At 41.0% G+C, this 18,736-nt stretch overlaps 1 protein-coding gene across 1 annotated transcript in view; it reads right to left on the bottom strand.

The window, feature by feature from the left end:
• The window catches only part of adgrl1a (adhesion G protein-coupled receptor L1a), a 93,654-nt gene that overhangs the window by 63,434 nt on the left and 11,484 nt on the right, over window positions 1-18,736 (bottom strand). Inside the window, exons 2-3 of the mRNA XM_055152407.1 lie at window positions 8,983-9,196; window positions 7,615-7,724 (exon numbers count right to left, since the gene is read on the bottom strand). Coding sequence (XP_055008382.1) covers window positions 7,615-7,724; window positions 8,983-9,196 — 324 coding nt within the window. The remainder of the gene's footprint in view (window positions 1-7,614; window positions 7,725-8,982; window positions 9,197-18,736) is intronic.

Genomic DNA, 18,736 nt, shown 5'->3' with positions numbered 1-18,736 from the left:
ATTCACAGTGGTGCCGTGAACACTTGGACATAGAAAGACAAGCTGGAATCTGCAAAGCGTAAGTCATGAGAAACAAAAAGACAAAGTAGACCTCTTTACAGTCCATCTCCGTCTCCCCGGGTGATTCTGAAAAATAAGCACATTGACTCAAAACAGATCACCCACATACCCTTGAGAACACACAAGAAAACGGCCAAGACAAAAACTCATCAAAGTCTCCACAGCCAGAGCAGGGGGTTACTCTGAGGCCACTGCGCTTGTTTGTCGATTTCATTCAGCATTCTCTCTTTCAGGGCCCTTTTGAGAAATAAGCCCGTGCCCTCCTTTGCTTTAATCACTCTGCTCGGCGCTCTCTACAACCCTATCAATTACTCCCCCCACTAATGAGTACGCTCCAGACACACGCTGCCCACCACACACTGTATCTGAGGGGCGCAGGACATCTTAATCTGACACAAGGGGAGCTAGTGGATCTTCTGTGAGAGCTGCTCCTAAAGGCTTCGCACTATCACGTCTGAGTACCACCTAAGAAAATAATTGGATTGCAAACTAAATTCTTAATGGACTAAATAACCATAAATCTGAAATAAGTGGGGATTAAATCAAGGTCTACAACAAGACTAGGCCAGGTCTAATGAAATCTTAACTTAACTACTCAAAACCAACAAGCAAACAGCGGTGTTGTTGTGTTTTTGGGCAAGACACTCATCATAGCTGTGTGTATGAATGAGTATGCGATTTGATGGTTGTTGCAGAAGCCATACACGTATAGATTGTAAGGGTGTAATGATATCAAAGTCTCACGATACGATATCGTCCTGGTATGATCTTCACTGTACGATATTTATTACAATATCGTGGGAAAGCTCACGATGTGGTGGGGAGGCTCACGATTAGGGATGTAACAATATCCAAATCTCTTGGTACGATGTTTTCACAATATACATCTCAAGGTACGGTATTGCGATATTTTGAGGAGGCTAACAAAACTATGAATATGCTACTTTTTCCTCTTAAAATGCCTTGACAAGACTTAAACTAAAGAACTGAAATTTTAAATGTGCTTAGAAATGTTATTTCTTCATATAGTCTACATTGAAATGGTGCAAAGGATCATGGTCTCTGTAGTTCCCTCTGTCTCTCCGCCTTTTTTTTTTTTTAGCTATTGCTGCACCATAACTCTTAATTTAAGCAAAGAGACATGTAATTCGATATATTGTGATGTGAATTATTGTGAGAATTTTAACAATACAATATCAGGATATTTTGGTTATTGTTACATCCTTGATAGATTGGCTGCCTCTTTTTTTGTTTTTTCTGCCCCAGGAGCTCTATATAGTTTTTAAAGAGGCTGTATCAATTTTTGCATGTAATAAATTAACATTTGTAATGCCCCAGTGAAGATCCAGAGTAAAAGCAGCTCTTAAAGTCAAAATGAGACCCCTGTGTGTTGTTTGCATCAAATTATAAAATCTTATAAAGCTTTTATGACGTATTTTATGGTCCGAGCATCAGAAAGTGTGCAGGTAGCATGCTAGTTGTTGTTTTGGGCATTACTGAGATGCCAAAACTGCACTCCGGCCTTGTGAAGAACTATCATGGATTATGGCGTTTAAAAATTAGGATGCTAGAAATTCATTAGAAAAGTGAGTAATTGCACTGGACTGCTGCAAACTATTTAAAATGAAAGAGTGTTGTTCATGTTTAAGATGATAAAACTCCTGTACAGCGTCTTTAATACCAGAAGACTGAACATCTCTGTATGACGTCTCTTCTGATTTATCCATACATTTCTCTCAAAGTCTCCCACCATCCCGAGCCAAGCCTCCTTCTTCTCATTCTCCCAACATTTATGAGCCCCACATCTAATGGCGGCCCCTATACATATTAATAGACTTTCATTTTCAGCTACATCAAAGTGTTGCCTCTCCTCCCCTGAAAACTTGTCACATTACAATGCCATTATTCCCTCGACTGACAAACTCTTCCCGACAAGTCAACTATCATTTCCAGCGGCTTTGTGTCCGAAAACGCGATGTGTCGTAATGAATAGGCAGCGCTGAATACATTTGCGGTGAAGAATCAATTTTATAAAGTGAAACAGTGGCACAGGCAGGAAATATGAAGTGAAAGTGAAGAATATGTAGGATAGCATAGGAGCGGAACTGTGCCGGCGTGTATGTTTTAAATCTCCAGCGCCATGCATATTAACAAGATAAATCATGGCTGCTGAAACTGGGTCTAATGGCTAGCAAGGATACAAAGCATTAGGAATCAATAATGATGTAGTACAGTGTCATGTGGAGGGAGGGGCAGGTGAAGGCCCTCCCAGAGTAGATTTACTTCAGTGTACATCTGTATTGAGACTATAAACCCCACTGCAGTGCTGAGTGGAGAGAAAATAGTCTACAATAGTTTTACAATATCTGGTGTTTCATAATTGCTGTATTTTAGCAACATTTTACAAATCCTACAGTTAGAATCTAGGAATTTTGGCTGTATATGTATAGTAACTTGTGCCGTGCTGTCTCCTGTGTTGTAATGTTGTGTCACTATAGAACTGCAAAACCGATGGGTTTGACTTTTTTAAGATATTCCAAATGTCAGAACGTGGCAATTTAAGATTTTTTTTTCTCAGGTAAATCCAGAATGATATCTGTCTGTCTTTTTACACAGATGGATCAGTCTCTGTGCAATCTTGTGCAATCAGATTAACGATGGAGCTCATTGGTCACTAACGATTTACAGACACAATTACATTTCTCTCACCTCAGATTAGAAGAATTTAGTGCTTCACTCCTTGATTCTGCATCAACTTGAGATTTTTATTTACATTTTTTGTATTATTTTTACCTGTTTTTTTGTCTCATAAGCAGCCATATTTGTTTAGATATGGGTGGATCATGCTTGTCCCTGACTGGCTAAACCATCTGTCATGCTCATCTGTAAACGGGGAGAGTCACTGGTCTCACATCTTCATATATTATTGAAGAAGTGTGTATTCTGGATTCCAGGGGGGTTTATATTTCAGTCATATAAAAATTCTAATAAAACTTTTTGTAGCTATACTTTATAGATAATATCAGTGGAGTTATCAAGTTGAACATGAATTACTTACTCTTTTTGTTGCACTGAAGCACATTTGGAAATAGAATGCAAAGAGTAAATAAAAGCCCCAGGTGATATTTTTAAAGCACTAATCTGTTTTTGCAACTGAAATCTTTCTATCTTTATTTAAACCTCAGCACACTAGTGCTTTTTTCAATTGCTTTGTGAGTCTAGTTCGCCTCTGCCTGTATTTGCCTGTGTACACTGGTCCTGTAGGAGCTGGGCCACAGCAGTGCTGGTGCATGTGAGCCTGATGTCTTAATGGAACACAGCGGTGGACAGCCGCTTGTGACAGTGTGAAATGAGAGTCCACTTGAGCCATTTTGTCTTGCTGTGTTCAGCTGTAAAAAAACAAGTGATCCTCTTGGGCCTGTTCCTTTTGGGCTGATGAGATATGATTTGACTTGTTGGCGGATGTTTATTCTGCCAAGTCAGTCCAGTAGTGAGCAGGCACGAGGCAGGAGGCGGTGGACAGTGTGTGTGAGGAAAAGGAGGGCTGCTGTCGCCTCTCCGATCCAGGTGACTGCGAACATGGCACAGAGACACGCACCACGACTGTCAAGATGCTGCTCTGCTGATATTAAACACAGCTCTACATCTCACCTCTGCACAGGTCCTGAGGCTCGCTTTGCATCACACGAGAAAATGCACTAAAAACTGGACTTGAGTACATTGCACTAATGGCCCAAGTCACCCCTATAAAAACTTTTCACGGCTAATAAGCAACAAATTGGCCACATTTAATTAACTTGGGAGTTTTTAGGGATGTCGGGCTGTTGCTGCTTTTTAATATTTTAAATAGGCCTGTATTATAGCATAGGGATATTTGGAGAGCTGAACAATAATGAACTGTATTTACTCATTTACTTTTACTTTTTGGTTTCACTTTTACTTTTACTTCATTAACAATATATAATAAAATAAGAACCTTGGCACATTATGTATTGAAATCAAAACATGAGATTTGGAAATTATTTTTGCAAGCATTAACCACATTGAAGATGACCATTTATTTGGAAACTCAACAAGCCTAGATTCCAAAAACAAATTTAACCATACAATTAAAATAGTAAAAAAAAATAAATAAAAAAAAGGAGCCAGAATGCCCAGCAGCCCCAGCCAGGCATGAACGATGGGGCATTACTGAGGCGATTAGCAGTACCAAATTCAATTAATCTTGACAAATCTCCACAGAGGCAGAACGGAGGAGTGAGACGCACCCACTCTCCTGGTAATTAAAAGTGGGTGCGCGAATGGCAATGGGTGCGACGATGGTGACTAACTTAAGGGATGATCAACTCCTTCTGCAGCTCCGGGTGTCAGCTCGTATTTAGTTTGTCAGAATGTCAAGTCCCAAACTAGTTTCTTCTTCCAGTTATTCGAAGAGTGACAGAGGACAGAGGTAATGAGCTCTTCTCTGTCACCTCACACAACCACGGGGATCAGGTTCCAATTTTCTAAGTCCGCGCCGTACTTTGGAGACAATCAACAAAGTTTTTTTTTCCCCCAAACAATGTGAGAGGGGTGAAAAATGCAAGTCAGCAGCTATTTAATCATCCTTTTGATTGCTTTGTGCCGAATGAACAAGCTCCCCGGAGCAGCAAAGAACGCAAGGCTAGAATGCACAAACAGGAGATGCGGAAAGAGTACCAAAATGTTGAGTCGAAAGAAAAAGTTATGTAGGCCAAAAATACTTAATCACAAGAAACAATACAAACTAATCTGATAGAAAACAACATAAACACAAATTACTTAGGTTGTTCATGTTGAATATAATATAACATTATGACTCTAGCGTCTCCCTCTGTGGACCAGACTTCATTTAACACCAAATATCACTTCTGAAAATACCAAAAGATCCAGAAGTACCACAAGATCTAAATAAAGTCTATAACTTGACTATACCAGGTCTAAACACAGACAAAATTAGGACTAAAATTGAAGTAAATCATGACTCAAAAGTAGTTCTACAAGAATTCATGGGTGGTTAAGGATACCGTATTACCCAGAGCCCAGTGAGAAGGCTCTCAAAAAGATTATGTGTACAATATAGAGACAGATCATGTGAGGGCCCGTCAACACTGTTTTGGCCCCAGATGTCTGTGCTATGCTGTGAAGAGCTAGCCCAAAGAAGGAAGGAAGAAAAAGAAAGAAATTAAAAAACAGACATACCCCACGCTAACTGAAGCGGTACTACACTTTGAGAACCAATGGTATCGAGCAGAAACCTACTTTAAAGCACAGTATTTACACCCTTACATCTCCCAATTATAAAAAGCCCTGCAGTTTACAATACAGTCCAGTGAGCTGAAGCACTGAAGCAGGCCTTTGTAGAGAGCAGATCAAACTGAAAGGCAGCGGCTGGACAGGGGCTGGCAGTCAGGAGGAGACTTCCAAAGAACACTTGTTGCCACTTTTGAAAGGCTGAGGAGAAAATGTCGCGCACTAGAAAATAACCCCCAACGGCAAGAAAGCCAACTCCTTTCTTATCTGTGACAGTGACTGCACCGACTCAACACAAAGAGGTAAACCCAGGGCACAGCGCCGAGCAGAGCGAGCAGCACAATCTAAAAGAGGCCGAGCTGAAGTAGAAGTAGTACTCATAATAGTAGTCTTCAATTTGTTCTAGACGTCAAAGGAGACCAATACTGGTATCAGTGATATCAGAGGGCCCTGATATTTAGCTGATATTTGGCACTGATATTCAACAACTTTGTCTATGAACATATTAAATGGAAGAGAAGAGCAATTACACAAATAATCCACACATTTTGTTAGGTTTTACAAAGTGAAATGATCATTTGTGAACTTTACTATAATGTAAATACATATATACATATACTTGGGCCTTGTTATGGATTTTATAATCGTAATATTAGTTGTTAGCCCAAGCAACTAGAAAATTATTGGATATCGCCTCCAAAAATTTATATCAGACCATCCCAAATATAAGTAGTAGTTGAGTAGTTGAGAATCTCAATATGACTGCTGCACCTGAAAAAAGTAAACTGAGAACAGAGCGTGACAAATATATGAAGGAAATAGCAGCAGCAGTAGTAGTAGTAGTAGTAGTAGTAGTAGTTGCAGGAGAAAGAAGAAATAGTAGAGCATAAGTAGTTAATATTCCCTGAGTTAATCGAAGTCTCCAACCATTACTGCTGCATCTGCAAAAGAAAAGAGGAAAGAGACAGAGCTAGAGGCTGGGTACAATGGTAACAGATGGACACCAGAACACAGCATGAATTGTGACTTGATAGCAATAGACTGAAGAAGAGATGATGTTGCTCTTGACAATGAGAGAGAACAAATAGAACAAATGCAGAAGACGTATGATAGAAAAATACTAGTTATTATGTAGACTTCGAATCAGCACCTGTGGAAAAAAGAGACCCCAGCATGCATATAGTGCCATGCCTAGAAAAGCCCAATCAATCACAAGTCCTGGAGCAGAGGGGTGTGTCCATGGTCCCGCCCTCTGTACAGGTAAAACCACAGTGATTGGAAAGATGCTGAAGTTATAATGCATAAGAGGGAGGATAAAGGGTGCAGGTAAAGGCCTTAGTGGAGATTTTCACATGAGTCACCATCACCAAAATTAACAAATAAAGTCCTCTAAAAAAATCCCAAAGCAAAGTGGATTAGAAATTTTGAATAATTTACTCAATAATAATTTAGCATAAATATTCCATCCAGGAAAGTACAACACATACTACTAAAATAAAATATAAGCATGTGAATTCTGTAGGTAGTGCGCCCTTCAACCTACACAAATTAAATCAATAGTACTTCACATGTAATGAAAATGAACTGATTGAGAACCATGAGATAGATTTATCGGCACAAGCTTTTTGACAGCAAATATCTCCAGCCTTTCCTTCACTATCTGTTAAATTGTCAAAGCAATTCTAAGTGAATGAAGTCAGTCGTTTCCATAGCGACAATCAAATACGGGGCGCTCCAGGTCATGTGACCTTAAATCAGCTCGTGGCCTGTCATTGTTAATATTCCTATTGTGCTCCACGGTGCCCACAATGTGCCCTACGCCTCTTTAAATCTCTCTGCGCCGAATTTTAATTTTTATTGGAAATCGCAGGGAAGGCTAAGGTGTTTGGAGCCAGATAAAGGTACAATATGGCCCAGGGCGACGATACACTGTGGAGGCCTCCACTAAGGGCTGACCTCCTGTTTGCAGTGGGGTGGGCGTCAAGTGCTTATCTAACACCCACTGCTCCCCATGTGAAAATCTCCACAGCCACTGGTGCGTCACTCTGCAGATGAAGAAAAGGTCTTTTTGTTGTGAGCAGTGCAAATTTCAGAGACAGAAAGAGCAGAAAAGTATGTGTGTGTCTGTGTGTGTTTGGATACAGTTTGCGTGTGTGGTCTCAAAGTTGTATTTTTAGTATAAGAGGGAGAGGGTGAGGGTTAGAGAAGAAGCTGATGGGTGGGGTGTGAATGGGGTGAGGGGCAGGGGGAGGAGGGGCGGGGGTGACGAGGGGCAGTACTCACTGTAGGGGACGCACTCGTACTGGATCTCCAAATACTTGTAGGTTCCAGGGCAAGGGTCTGGGAACACGTCCGAGCCCGCTACCACCACACACTGTGTGCGGTTGTTACATCTATTTGGACAAAACAGAAAAGTTAAAGTGTTAGTAATATTAAACATATAAGAACAAAAAGATATTCTGTAATGAAATATATGTCTTCCCAACTTTGGTAATTGCAAATTTACATTCTCAAATCAACCCAAACAGTAGTTAATCTATTAGTAAAAGGGTCTGAAATTTGTGCTTTTTTTTTTTTTTTTTGTAATACTGAATAATGGGTAATGCGCATACCTACATTAGTGTTATCAGAATTAAATGTTATTAATACAACCATTTTGATTTCAACCCTAAACATTTCAACAATAATATACTGATCATTTATTTCTGATTAAAGTTTAAGCACCTGCCCGATCAATCACACTGTAACTCCAATACACTAAGACGACTGTAAAACTTCCCAGGAGAAAAGCAATATTTTTACAGTGTAAGAAAGATGAAGTGGGGTGCAAAAAACATCTCCAGGCTCTGAAAGACAAAAAGAACGGTTGGGGAAGGGAGTAATTTCACACTAGACTAGATCATGTGACAGATGCACCCGCGGGGAGGAGGAGATAGAGATGGAGGAGAGGGGATGGAGAGGTGAGGGAGGGAGAGAGAGGGGAGAGAGAGAGGGGAGGGAGGGTGTGTGCGTGTGGGGTAGGGCAACTGAGAGGGAGCGTGACGTCATCCGCTCCTCTCTGGGGGAACAGCGAGTGGGAGCAATTATAGGTGAGAGAACAAGGAAGGACACAAGCAAATACTCGGGGAAAAAAATTGTATGTACATAATACTATCATGACAATCCCATATGCCTGCTCACGTTTACACAAAGATTCACACACATGCACACTTATTCTCATCAGCCCCTCAGCTCTTAGCATTTCCCCCTGCTCTCAGCTCCGTCATCAAATCATCTCCAGCAATCTCTCCTCTACTCTTCCTCTTCCCTTTCAATTCGCCAAACACCTCCCACTACCTCTTCTCTCCTGCATGTCAGCTGCATCCTTTCTGGCCAAGCTAGCGCCCAGCCTCCATTACACATGTGATGGATAGTGAGGAGAAGGCTGCCATTGATCTAGCAAGCAGATGCCTGGTGCAAACATAAAGATGGGCCCTTGCAAATACAAGCAATGGAAAAACGTGCGCGTTATCTGGGGCTGAGATTGCTTACAGTATTCTGTTCTGTATTCATGTATTCAACACCTTTACAAATAATGCTGAGAGTAAGGTTTCCTGGTTTGAAGAAAGGCTTTAGTTGTGCATAAACATGTTCAGATCCATGTGTGCTTACCTCTGGGACATGATCTTAAAGGCATCAGGCAGGTAGCATTGTGTGTTCTCCATCTGGAAAGGGTCGGCGTCACAGATCTTGTCGTCCGTGCGTCCATAGTTGGCCGTCTCGATCATGATGACATCACTCCCGGGGCAGCGCAGCTCGATAGGGTAGCCTTCACATGCCAGCTCGCGTCGCATTAGGCCGAAGGGCATCATTGACCGGCTCAGAGCTGGAGTGGAAAGAGGGGGAGAGGGAGAGACACGGTTATTGATCATTCAATATACCTTGATACTTTCAGGAGACACTTTATTATTAAACCACATTGTAAACATAGAGTAGTATTCAGTGAGAGACAAACATGAAAATGGTTTGTGTGTAAAAGACAAATCTCCACATATCATTGTTGTAGTGCACTTTTATATTTGAACCTCACAGATTGCATAGTGGCATGAGGAATTTGCCGCCATACCAGCTTCTCCAGATAGAATGTGTGTGACTTGTGAAACAAACTGCGATTTTGAAATGTTAACAAACTCCTCCACACAGACGGCAGGCATCAGCATATAGCCACGCTCACACCAGGACTGCGTGTCCCTCGCAGTCTTCTTAAGTCTCCTGTTGCCACAGTGAGGTGTTGGTACACTGTGTTTTAGGGCTCACTCTGCATAAAGAATTACTGCTCAAACACAGCAAACAACCAAGAGAGTAAAGGCACAGCTCAGGCTGACCTCTGTGTCCACACCTTTTACTGTTAATTAGCTGTCTGTGAGGCGGCTGATGGACTGTGGCCAGATGTACGCTCTGTGTGGAGGGGTCAGGAGGGACAATGGAGCATTCAGGGTTAATCACGGAGCCAAGCACACAGGCATGAGAGAGGAGGCCCAGAGGTGAGGGAGAGCCACTTACCGTCTTTATAAACACTGCACAGTCCTCGTGCCACTATTTAGTCATATTAAAAGTTTACAGGAGGAAAACTGAACCAAAAAAAGCCTTGTGTTTATCTGACAGAGCACCCACACACACACTAGAGTCTAGCAGCTCCTCCACAGCCCAGGTGGAGGCCTGCGGTCTAGATGGGTGAGTGATCTGCCTGTGAAGTTCTAGTTGAAGGATGGCCAGAGATGCTTTGTGCTGCGACTTCTGCCAGCCTCAGTGTAAGCAGTGCTGCTGTCCGTGGTGCTGAACTTTGGGTACACATAGTACTGGAGTGTTATCAGACAAAAGGAATATGATGAGAGGAGCTGTCCGCGGCACTGAAAGGGCAGAGGCGTTTTTCCACTTTAAGCACATGGCAGTGTGGCTAAAGGTGGCCATACTGTCTAGGCTAAACAATGCAGTTAAACTTGCCCACAGCTCAGAGCTCTTTGTGAGCACAGTTCCTCCTGACAGACAAGCTCTGACTCAGCCTCTGTTGGCGCTCAAACGTGCAGAGCAGTGCTGTTTTCGGCCCTGATACTGCACTAGCATTAGCGTTAGCACTAGCACAGCTAAGGTTTCAGCCCCGTCCACTCAGGAGCACGGCCCATCTGCCTCAATGTCAGCGTCAGTCATCCCAGACAAGCTCCGCAGTAGCTACATGACTCACTGCCTCAGAGTAGCTCACATTTCCAAATGCCACTCTTTTCTACAGCTGGGCCTGGACTTCTGTTGTGTAACTAACGACATTAAGGCTGAACTGCACATGTTTTATGCCTCGCCAGCACGCGGTGTCAGAGCCAAATCACAAAGGCCTAGATACAAACACGTACACTAATTAAAACACAGAGACACACAAACAGTAGGCGAGGCGAGACCCAAAAAGGGTGTATATGACAGGTTACTACTCATTTCACTAAAACATACCATCATTATATTTAAGATTTACCTTTGCCTATATATTGTTTTTATTTATTTATTTATTAATTTATTTTTGTTGAGGTTTATGAGATATAAGTAGAGGTAACTGTTACCTGTAAAATAATGCTCACAAGCCTCAAAGCATGTCTAAGTTACACAATAGTTATGATTTGACCAATGAAAATAGATGGCAACACCCTTTTAACAGTCCTGCATTTTGGATGGAATTTTCCACGATTACACAGATACAGGAATTCTGTTTTAGAACTCAGCACTTCTTCCTGTATTTTTGTACTTTTTTTTTCCATAAACTGTCACTTGACTGATGTAAGACTACTGAATGTTTACCGCAGTCACTATCTCACCAAACAAAGGAATGATTAGAAAAACCTGTCACTGCTCCTCTCTCTCTCTCTGTGTCTTTCTCTCTCTGTCTGTCTGTCTGTCTTTCTCTCTCTCTTTCTTCATCTCTCGCCATCTCTCTCTCTCTGCCTCTTTGTCTGTCTCTCACTCTCTGTTCCTCTCTCCCCCTCTGTCTCTCTCTCTCACTCTTTCTCTCTGTCTTTCTGCCTTTCTGCCTCTCTCTCTCTCCCTGCCTCCCTCTGTACCTCTCTCCCCCTCCCTCACTCTCTGGAGGCACAGTGGGCCTGCAGACCTGTACCAGTGTGGGGCCGTGTTCCTTTGCATCTCCTGCAGTGTGGAGTACACCGTGGCGTACAGCTGGACAGTCATTAGACCCATAGTGAGTCAAGAGGAACGTAAAACAGAAAGAGGCCACTAGGAGCAATGGCATTCGCTTCACTAAGACTGTGGATCAACACAACAGGAACATTAGCCCCCACTGCAGGAGGTAGATTACAAGTTACACACACTTTACATACCCCATGATAAACAGTCTGGGATCTGGAGGGTTATTCCCCACAACGCAACTAAGCCCTAACACAAATACCCATTATAGAGCAAACCCGCTATTAGACTGCGATAAAAAGTGGCTATTTTTAAAGGTACTTTTGGATTCATTCCAGGCAAAGAAGGGCATCTGGCTCAAAATGTCAAATCAAGGTCCATATTACCAACTCATAAACTAGTAATAGGCCTATGTTGTATGTTGTTTAGTGGTTGGATGTTCAGTGGATATTGGATCCCAGCTTCAACGTAACAAATGCTAATGTTGTGTCCTTGAGAAAACACTTCACTCACCTACCAAACTTATGTATAAAAAGTAATAATTTAGCTACTCTTTATCTTATCTTTTCTTGCACTGAAGTAACCTACCGTATGGTCAGAATATAGCCGGTGCACTGAAGGACTACAGCAGAAACCATGATAACAAGCCTATCCGGTGGAACTGCAAATCTGCCATACACTATCATGTTTCACACCTACACAGTTCACACTTGCAGCCCACTGTTTGACAAGTCCCAGGTTTAAGGCACATTTCACACTGTAAATGCAACAGAACGCACCTCTCAGAGTCATTTAGGCTGGAATTTTTTGAATGGTATTTTCAAGCAAACAAGTGCAAAAGTCGATTTGAGAGAGTGACGGAGTGTCTTTCCTGCTCCATGTGAACGCGGTTGTGCAGAGCCAGATGGCCCGGGGCCTAGCTGGAGCTGTGGCTGGCTCTGAGCGGGGCTTAGATGAGATGAGCGGGGGGATAAGCTTGGACTGGCCATGGGCTACGACTGTCCTTCACTCCCCAGGAATCCATTAAGGTTTCAGGGTCTCACTGCAGCCAAAAGACACCGCTGTACCCATGTGGCCATTTAGGACCAGCCCGTCACTCTCCCACTGTAATAGCTGGATGACAGATGCCTTCCCAGCAGCAGGCATATGTATAGGTGGATCTGATAACCTGACGTGCGGCTATGACTCATTCACTGCGCTATATAAATCTACAATTGTTTCTATATAATCCAAGGGGGAAAACAATTGTCACGTCAATCATCAACTTCACTAATGGCACAAGCACTCAGAAGGGAATGGAAATATTGTACTGTGCAGATTATTATTTAAACACGATGAGTACGTAGCCTGTATACAGTACAAGTCAATGCTAGTAATAAACATAACTAATAAAACTAATAATATAAACAATAATTTATACAAGAAGACATACACAGTAATTCAATAAGTTGTATCAATTTACAGGGATAAAGTCTAAGAAGCAATTTGCTGTATTAGTGTGATTGTTTACTTCATGGAGACAAGGTGACTCTACCACAGGTCAAATCTTTGAAGAGGTGATCCAACTCTCAGTAAAGTTTAATGCTTTTATAAGGTATCCTAAGGCTAACAACTTTAATTGGATAAAAGCAAGATAGGAGAGTTTAATACAAAGTAATAACATCTTCATGGAGTTAAGAAGGTGGTAGGCCCTTCACCAGAAAAGTTGTAGCACATCTTTTCTGTATCACTATAGGGATGTCCTATATATAGACTCATTACAGTAATTCCAGTGATAAATGGGCATTTTCCATACTTTGAAAACTTTTATATTGCATTATGGCTTCGGTAGCCTCACAGTGTATCCTCTGCTTTTGATGGAGAGACTGTTTAGAATGAGGACGTGGGCTGGAGTCAGTGCGCAGGGCTGAGGTGCACGGCTTCATAATGGGAGCTCTGTACAAATTAAGAGGAAGAGAGAGAGAACCTGATTGGATTTGACTCATTATCCTCACTCAGTAATTAAAGCCTGGGGCTGGAGGGAAGCTTGGGCCATTTTACAGATGCACTGATTTGTACACACTTTTTTCTCCTTCAAACTGCCATGGATATGAAATGTGTTGTAAGCATTATTACAAATTTATAGGTGAAGCAGTTAACACCCACAGATGGTGACTAAGATAATAGAAAAGTAAAGCCTCAATTTGCATTTAGAGTTTGTAAGTTTTATTGATACCCGTGATTACACAGGTCACAATATACAGAAGAATGTTAAACAGAAAAGAAAAAAAAGACTTACATTTTATCTATACTCAAAATAAAGCTATTCTTTAGGCTGTTAATGTATTTTTTCCCATCTTTTCCATCTGAAAGCTTGGTTATATAAAGCTACTTGCATAGTGGAATTGTGTTCTATAAGTGTTAGTAGATTTAATAATCTTTTGATCTCGGGGCTGTTTCTCCTCACAATAATCATATATAATCCGATATTGTGGCAGCCCTATTTGCATTTGAAGACCATTTAAAGTGAACATTTTAATATTCTGCCAAGTTCCTAGCATAAAAGCAAACACACTTTCATTTCAGATACAGCACTGCACTGAACAGCACCAATTTCTGAGTCTTCAACAGCTTGACCTTGGACTGCGTTATCACTGCCTTTGAATTCGCCACGTGTTTGTTTGCCAGGAAATAAGTGCAGAGGAGCTGGCCTTGCAGGTAACCAGAAATGGTGATAGGGACTGTGCGATGGGCTCACAATAGCAGATTACACTTGTGGAGCTCAGAGGGTCTAAGGGGGACGGGTTAGTTGGCTCAATGAGGGTCTTTTGGTCCACTTGTAAGCTCTCTGTTGATTCTCATTAGAAACCTACCGGAGCGCAGAGTCAGGGAGTATTCTTAAGAGATTTTACACATTGAATACTGTGAAAAGTAATCATTTCGGCAGCTGTTAAAAATGCGGCAAAGATTCGGAACAAAACAAGGCAAAAAATGGGGAAATGAGGGTCAGGTCAGGGAGGAACATAAAACTAAATCAATAATTCTGCAAGGGGATAAACTGGTGACTACTGACAACTGAAATTCCTATTTTCGTCCACAGATCTGCTGCTGATCCAATAAGATTATTCTGCTTGAAAATCACTGTAGATCGGCCAAATTTCTAATTGACAACAAACAAAGCTATGTTCAAAAATCCTTATGTCTTCTGTCTTTCTCTTTCTTATATTGTAGTCATCTCAGTGGTGACTACATAACTCTTTTGGTGCAGTGTACACCATCTGCTTGACTGTGTTAATGCTTTGACTAGAATTTTCCTCAGTATGGCATTAAGTCTTAACTTAACAGTCTTTCTTGATGGGGACAAGCAGATGACACCACCAGGCGTGGTTTTAGGTCAGATCTGTGGAGAGGAAAGCCCACACAAAGTAAGATAGTATGTTTTACAAGGTATTTTAAAATCAACATTTGTAATTGAATAAATGCAAGGTAAACTTAAGGCCACACTGTGCAACATTCCAGGCAAATCAGTTACACCCTAAAAAACAATAACCATGCACCTTTAGGTAGTTCCTAACTGCTACTAATTACATAAAGAATTATAGTACATATCACTTAGATTTCCTTATTATTTAGTAGCACATTTTGGCTGCCATAACAGAACATTATTTATTTATTTGATATGGACAAGTGTGCACATTAGACTTGTAACATACTACAGCATTTATAGGCAAGGTTCATTTGCAATGTCTGTCCCTAGAAGGTCTTTTACAGACTATCACAACATAAGCTTATTTTAACATTCAGCGAGTTCTGAACTGATGGGATCTCCCTTCGAGGACTCCACGCGGCGCTGTACTTTAGCGTCTCACTTAGCGCCACGAGTTAGCGCAGTGAGCCGCCAGTGCATGGCCTGCCACTGCGATCGGTGAGGGCCACAGCTGTCACATCTGGACAACGTTCAGAATGAAGAGTTGTGACAGTGTGACATTCTGAGACCAACTTAACGGGCCAGACACGAGGGTGCAGGGGTGAGGGGGGCGGGTGGGCGAGCCAGTGGATGCTAACGCTATAGGAGCTAGGATACAATCTCGTCTCCTATTTTGCCCCAAGGAGACAAGGGAAGAGACAAGATGAGGAGTGACTGTTTTGGGAGTCACCAGTCGAACTATAAGGTCGGAGCACAAAGCAGCACCAAAATGACACATATATCTAGTGGGGAAAATGCTCGAAGAAGGAAAAATGTGATGGCAGAGCAAATCAGGCGGGATAACAATAGAAGAAGAAGAAGAAAAAAAAAATAGAAAGACTTGAAAATGGATGGTGAAGCTGACGTAGCTCTATGTTGGAGGTCAGAGAAACAGGCAGACAAGAAGAAAGACAAAAGACCTCCCATTGTCCAAGCCTAACCCTTCTCATAAGCAGCTGAGCCCTAATGCTGAACCCAATTACAACATGGCCCATAACATTACATCATTCATAAGAGAATTAAACGTGCCCTCAGTGGAAACGAGATACCCGCTCTGCTTCGTCCAACGCACACCCAAATGCTTTTACCCTGGACCAGAGCAGCCCCCAGAAGCAAGATTGTGTTATCATTGAAAATGTGAATGATGTAATTTTTTTTCAGGTCCTAAAACACAAGATATTTGGCTTAGTAAGTAAACATTTTATATTCACTTTTACCTTATACAGCTGTTATGGGATTTCTATCCATCTGTGGCTGTATTTATATTTCATTTGATCAACATTGTGAAACTCAATTCTTGATTCAATGCCCTTGTGATGTAATGAACATCAATAAGATTTTCATGGGTTTTGGAGTGATGAAATATTTGCGGCATCCCCATAGCAATTAACAATTCAAAACAAAATATTACATATTTTGACAAAAAATATTAAGAATAAATATAAAAAGTTTGGATTATAATGGACATGGACACCTTTGTTGAACATCTCGATAGGACTGGACTTGACTGACAGTTAATGTTTGTTTGCCCAGTGTTTTTGGAGAAGTTTTGAGAGGGGTGGGTAGTGTTCTTTGTTTTGTCTATTTTTGTTTTTGTTATGTATAATCTCAAAATTGAAAAAAAAAACAACAACTTTGGAACTTCATAATGTGTATAATTGTGGCTCAATAGTTTTGTTTACTTAGTTTTTTTTTTCTGTAAAATTGGACCCAAAAATGAACACTTTAGAAAAATCTTGTAAAATCTTGCTTCTAATTTCAACACAGCTTAAACAATGAATTAAAGTATTAGTCAAACATCTTCCCCAACTCTGAAGGAATGATCCTTTCTGTATATATTGCATTCGGGTTATATAACACGTCTTAGCAACAATACTTTTGGCTCTGTAAGTTTGCCCAAGTTTCCTATGGGGAGAAGCCGCTCCGACATAAAGACAGGCAGTCACAAAGCTCCAAAAACACATAAACTGGAAGAAAGCAAGATAGGACGTGCCCATACTGTGAAATCACCTCATCACGGGCCTGGTGTCTAATTATGCAATAAAGACACCTCAGTGGGGGAGTCACTCAGCCTGAAATAAAACTCAACTTAAAAAAAAAAAGGAAAAACAGAAAAGGAGATCCACCTGGTGTAAAATCCAGTCTTTCCTTACCCCTTGGGACAGGTGCAGTGCTACGGGCCCAACACAACCTGATTCTGCTCGCATATCACAAGAGGCAAGCCAAGAGACTGAGTCAGACCTAGATTCATATAAACAGTGTTGTGGTGTAAAAAGTGTGGGTGCTGCTGGGAAAACGCCAGCGGGATGAAAGCAGTGAGATAGAAAAGTACTGGTGAGAGACTGTATATAGAAGGCTTGTCTGGGAGATGGGCGTGTTGAAAGAAAAACATCTAGAGGGCTGGGTGTCACAGTGAAGCGACTTAGCACTACATTAGACACTTAATTAACCTCCTTACTCAGCCAAAAGCAGAAAGGGCACAAACTGTAGTGTACGCTGGAGTTACTGCAAGATCAATGCGTTTGCAGCTTGAAGTGATATTAAGGCAATTTGGGTACAAGGGAGGAACTGCAGTATTTGGGGTAGCTTAATCAGAGTGGAAGATAAAAGTATATACTATTTAATATAGTTAACTCAGGAAATAATGGGTCATACAGTGCAAAAACTAAAATCTTAAAATTACTTGAATAAAGAAAATGTTATCTTGATTTGAATAAATTTCACATGACAAGTAAAATTATCTACCAAAGGAACATTTTGTCCTTAAAATGGAAAAATACATCTTGTTACACAAAACATAAGAAAACAATTCTAATGACTCTTTGCAATTAAAGAAACTAAAACTTATTTTGCTTGAATTGAGAAATAAATAACTTACTCTAATGATTGATAATTTTACTTTTACAAGTCAAATCTACTGAAATCAAATCAAATGTTCTTAACTGCAGTGAGACTTACATAGTTTTCAATAATGAAACTATTATTTGCTTATAGTGCATAGAATGCTGTGCTATTTCTGTCTGCAGTACACTGTGACACAGCACAGCCTGAGCCACTTTTGTGCCCTTGTACAAAGCACTCACAGTAAGGATTTAATTTCATATAACTTATGTAACGTCCATTAGCTACAGCAATATTTTTGTGAGTCATTATAAAATATCTACCTTATATCAAACACAACAAGGCGAGCTGCTTTTAACAGTGTCCAATTGTTTATTTACGCTTAATGTACTAAATCAGTGCACATTTATTGTCAGTTATTGCAGCCTTGTAATCTATAGGGGCTCAATGTAATATTGCATTAAACCAACAGAAGTAGGTATTGTAGCCACTAACAGTAAGAGTAACTGTGAATGTAAGATCTGATTTACTGTATAATTTGAAGTTAAAGTAATTGGAAGGACAAAACTTTAAATAATCTTCAAAGGATAGACCACAAAAGTGAGAAAAACTAAATCTTAAAAGTGCATAAAAATGTATTGTTAACATAGCTTTTGTTAATCGTAAACTGGCTCACATTGAGAAGACAAACCAAGCCCTTTAAGTAAGAGTAATAGTACACTGTGAAACCCACCTGGTTAGTCAAATAGTATTAGCCAGGCTGGCACCACCTAGTGCCTCCGCTCAATTTCATTTCTCTCCAGCGACTAGGTCAGGAATCGGAATACACTATACCAGGGGTAGGCAACCCGCGGCTCCAGAGCCGCATGTGGCTCTTTAGCACTCCCCTAGTGGCTCCCTGGAGCTTTTTCAAAAATGAGTAAAAATGGTAAAGGAATGATTTTTTTGGTTGTTGTTTTA

This window comes from Boleophthalmus pectinirostris, unplaced genomic scaffold (assembly GCF_026225935.1).
Source record: "Boleophthalmus pectinirostris isolate CB_2022bp ecotype Guang Dong unplaced genomic scaffold, ASM2622593v1 HiC_scaffold_17, whole genome shotgun sequence".
In the NCBI taxonomy this organism is placed as follows: Eukaryota; Metazoa; Chordata; class Actinopteri; order Gobiiformes; family Gobiidae; genus Boleophthalmus; species Boleophthalmus pectinirostris.
The sequence above is the reverse complement of the archived record's forward strand: the minus strand, read 5'-3'. Positions and strand labels throughout refer to the sequence as shown.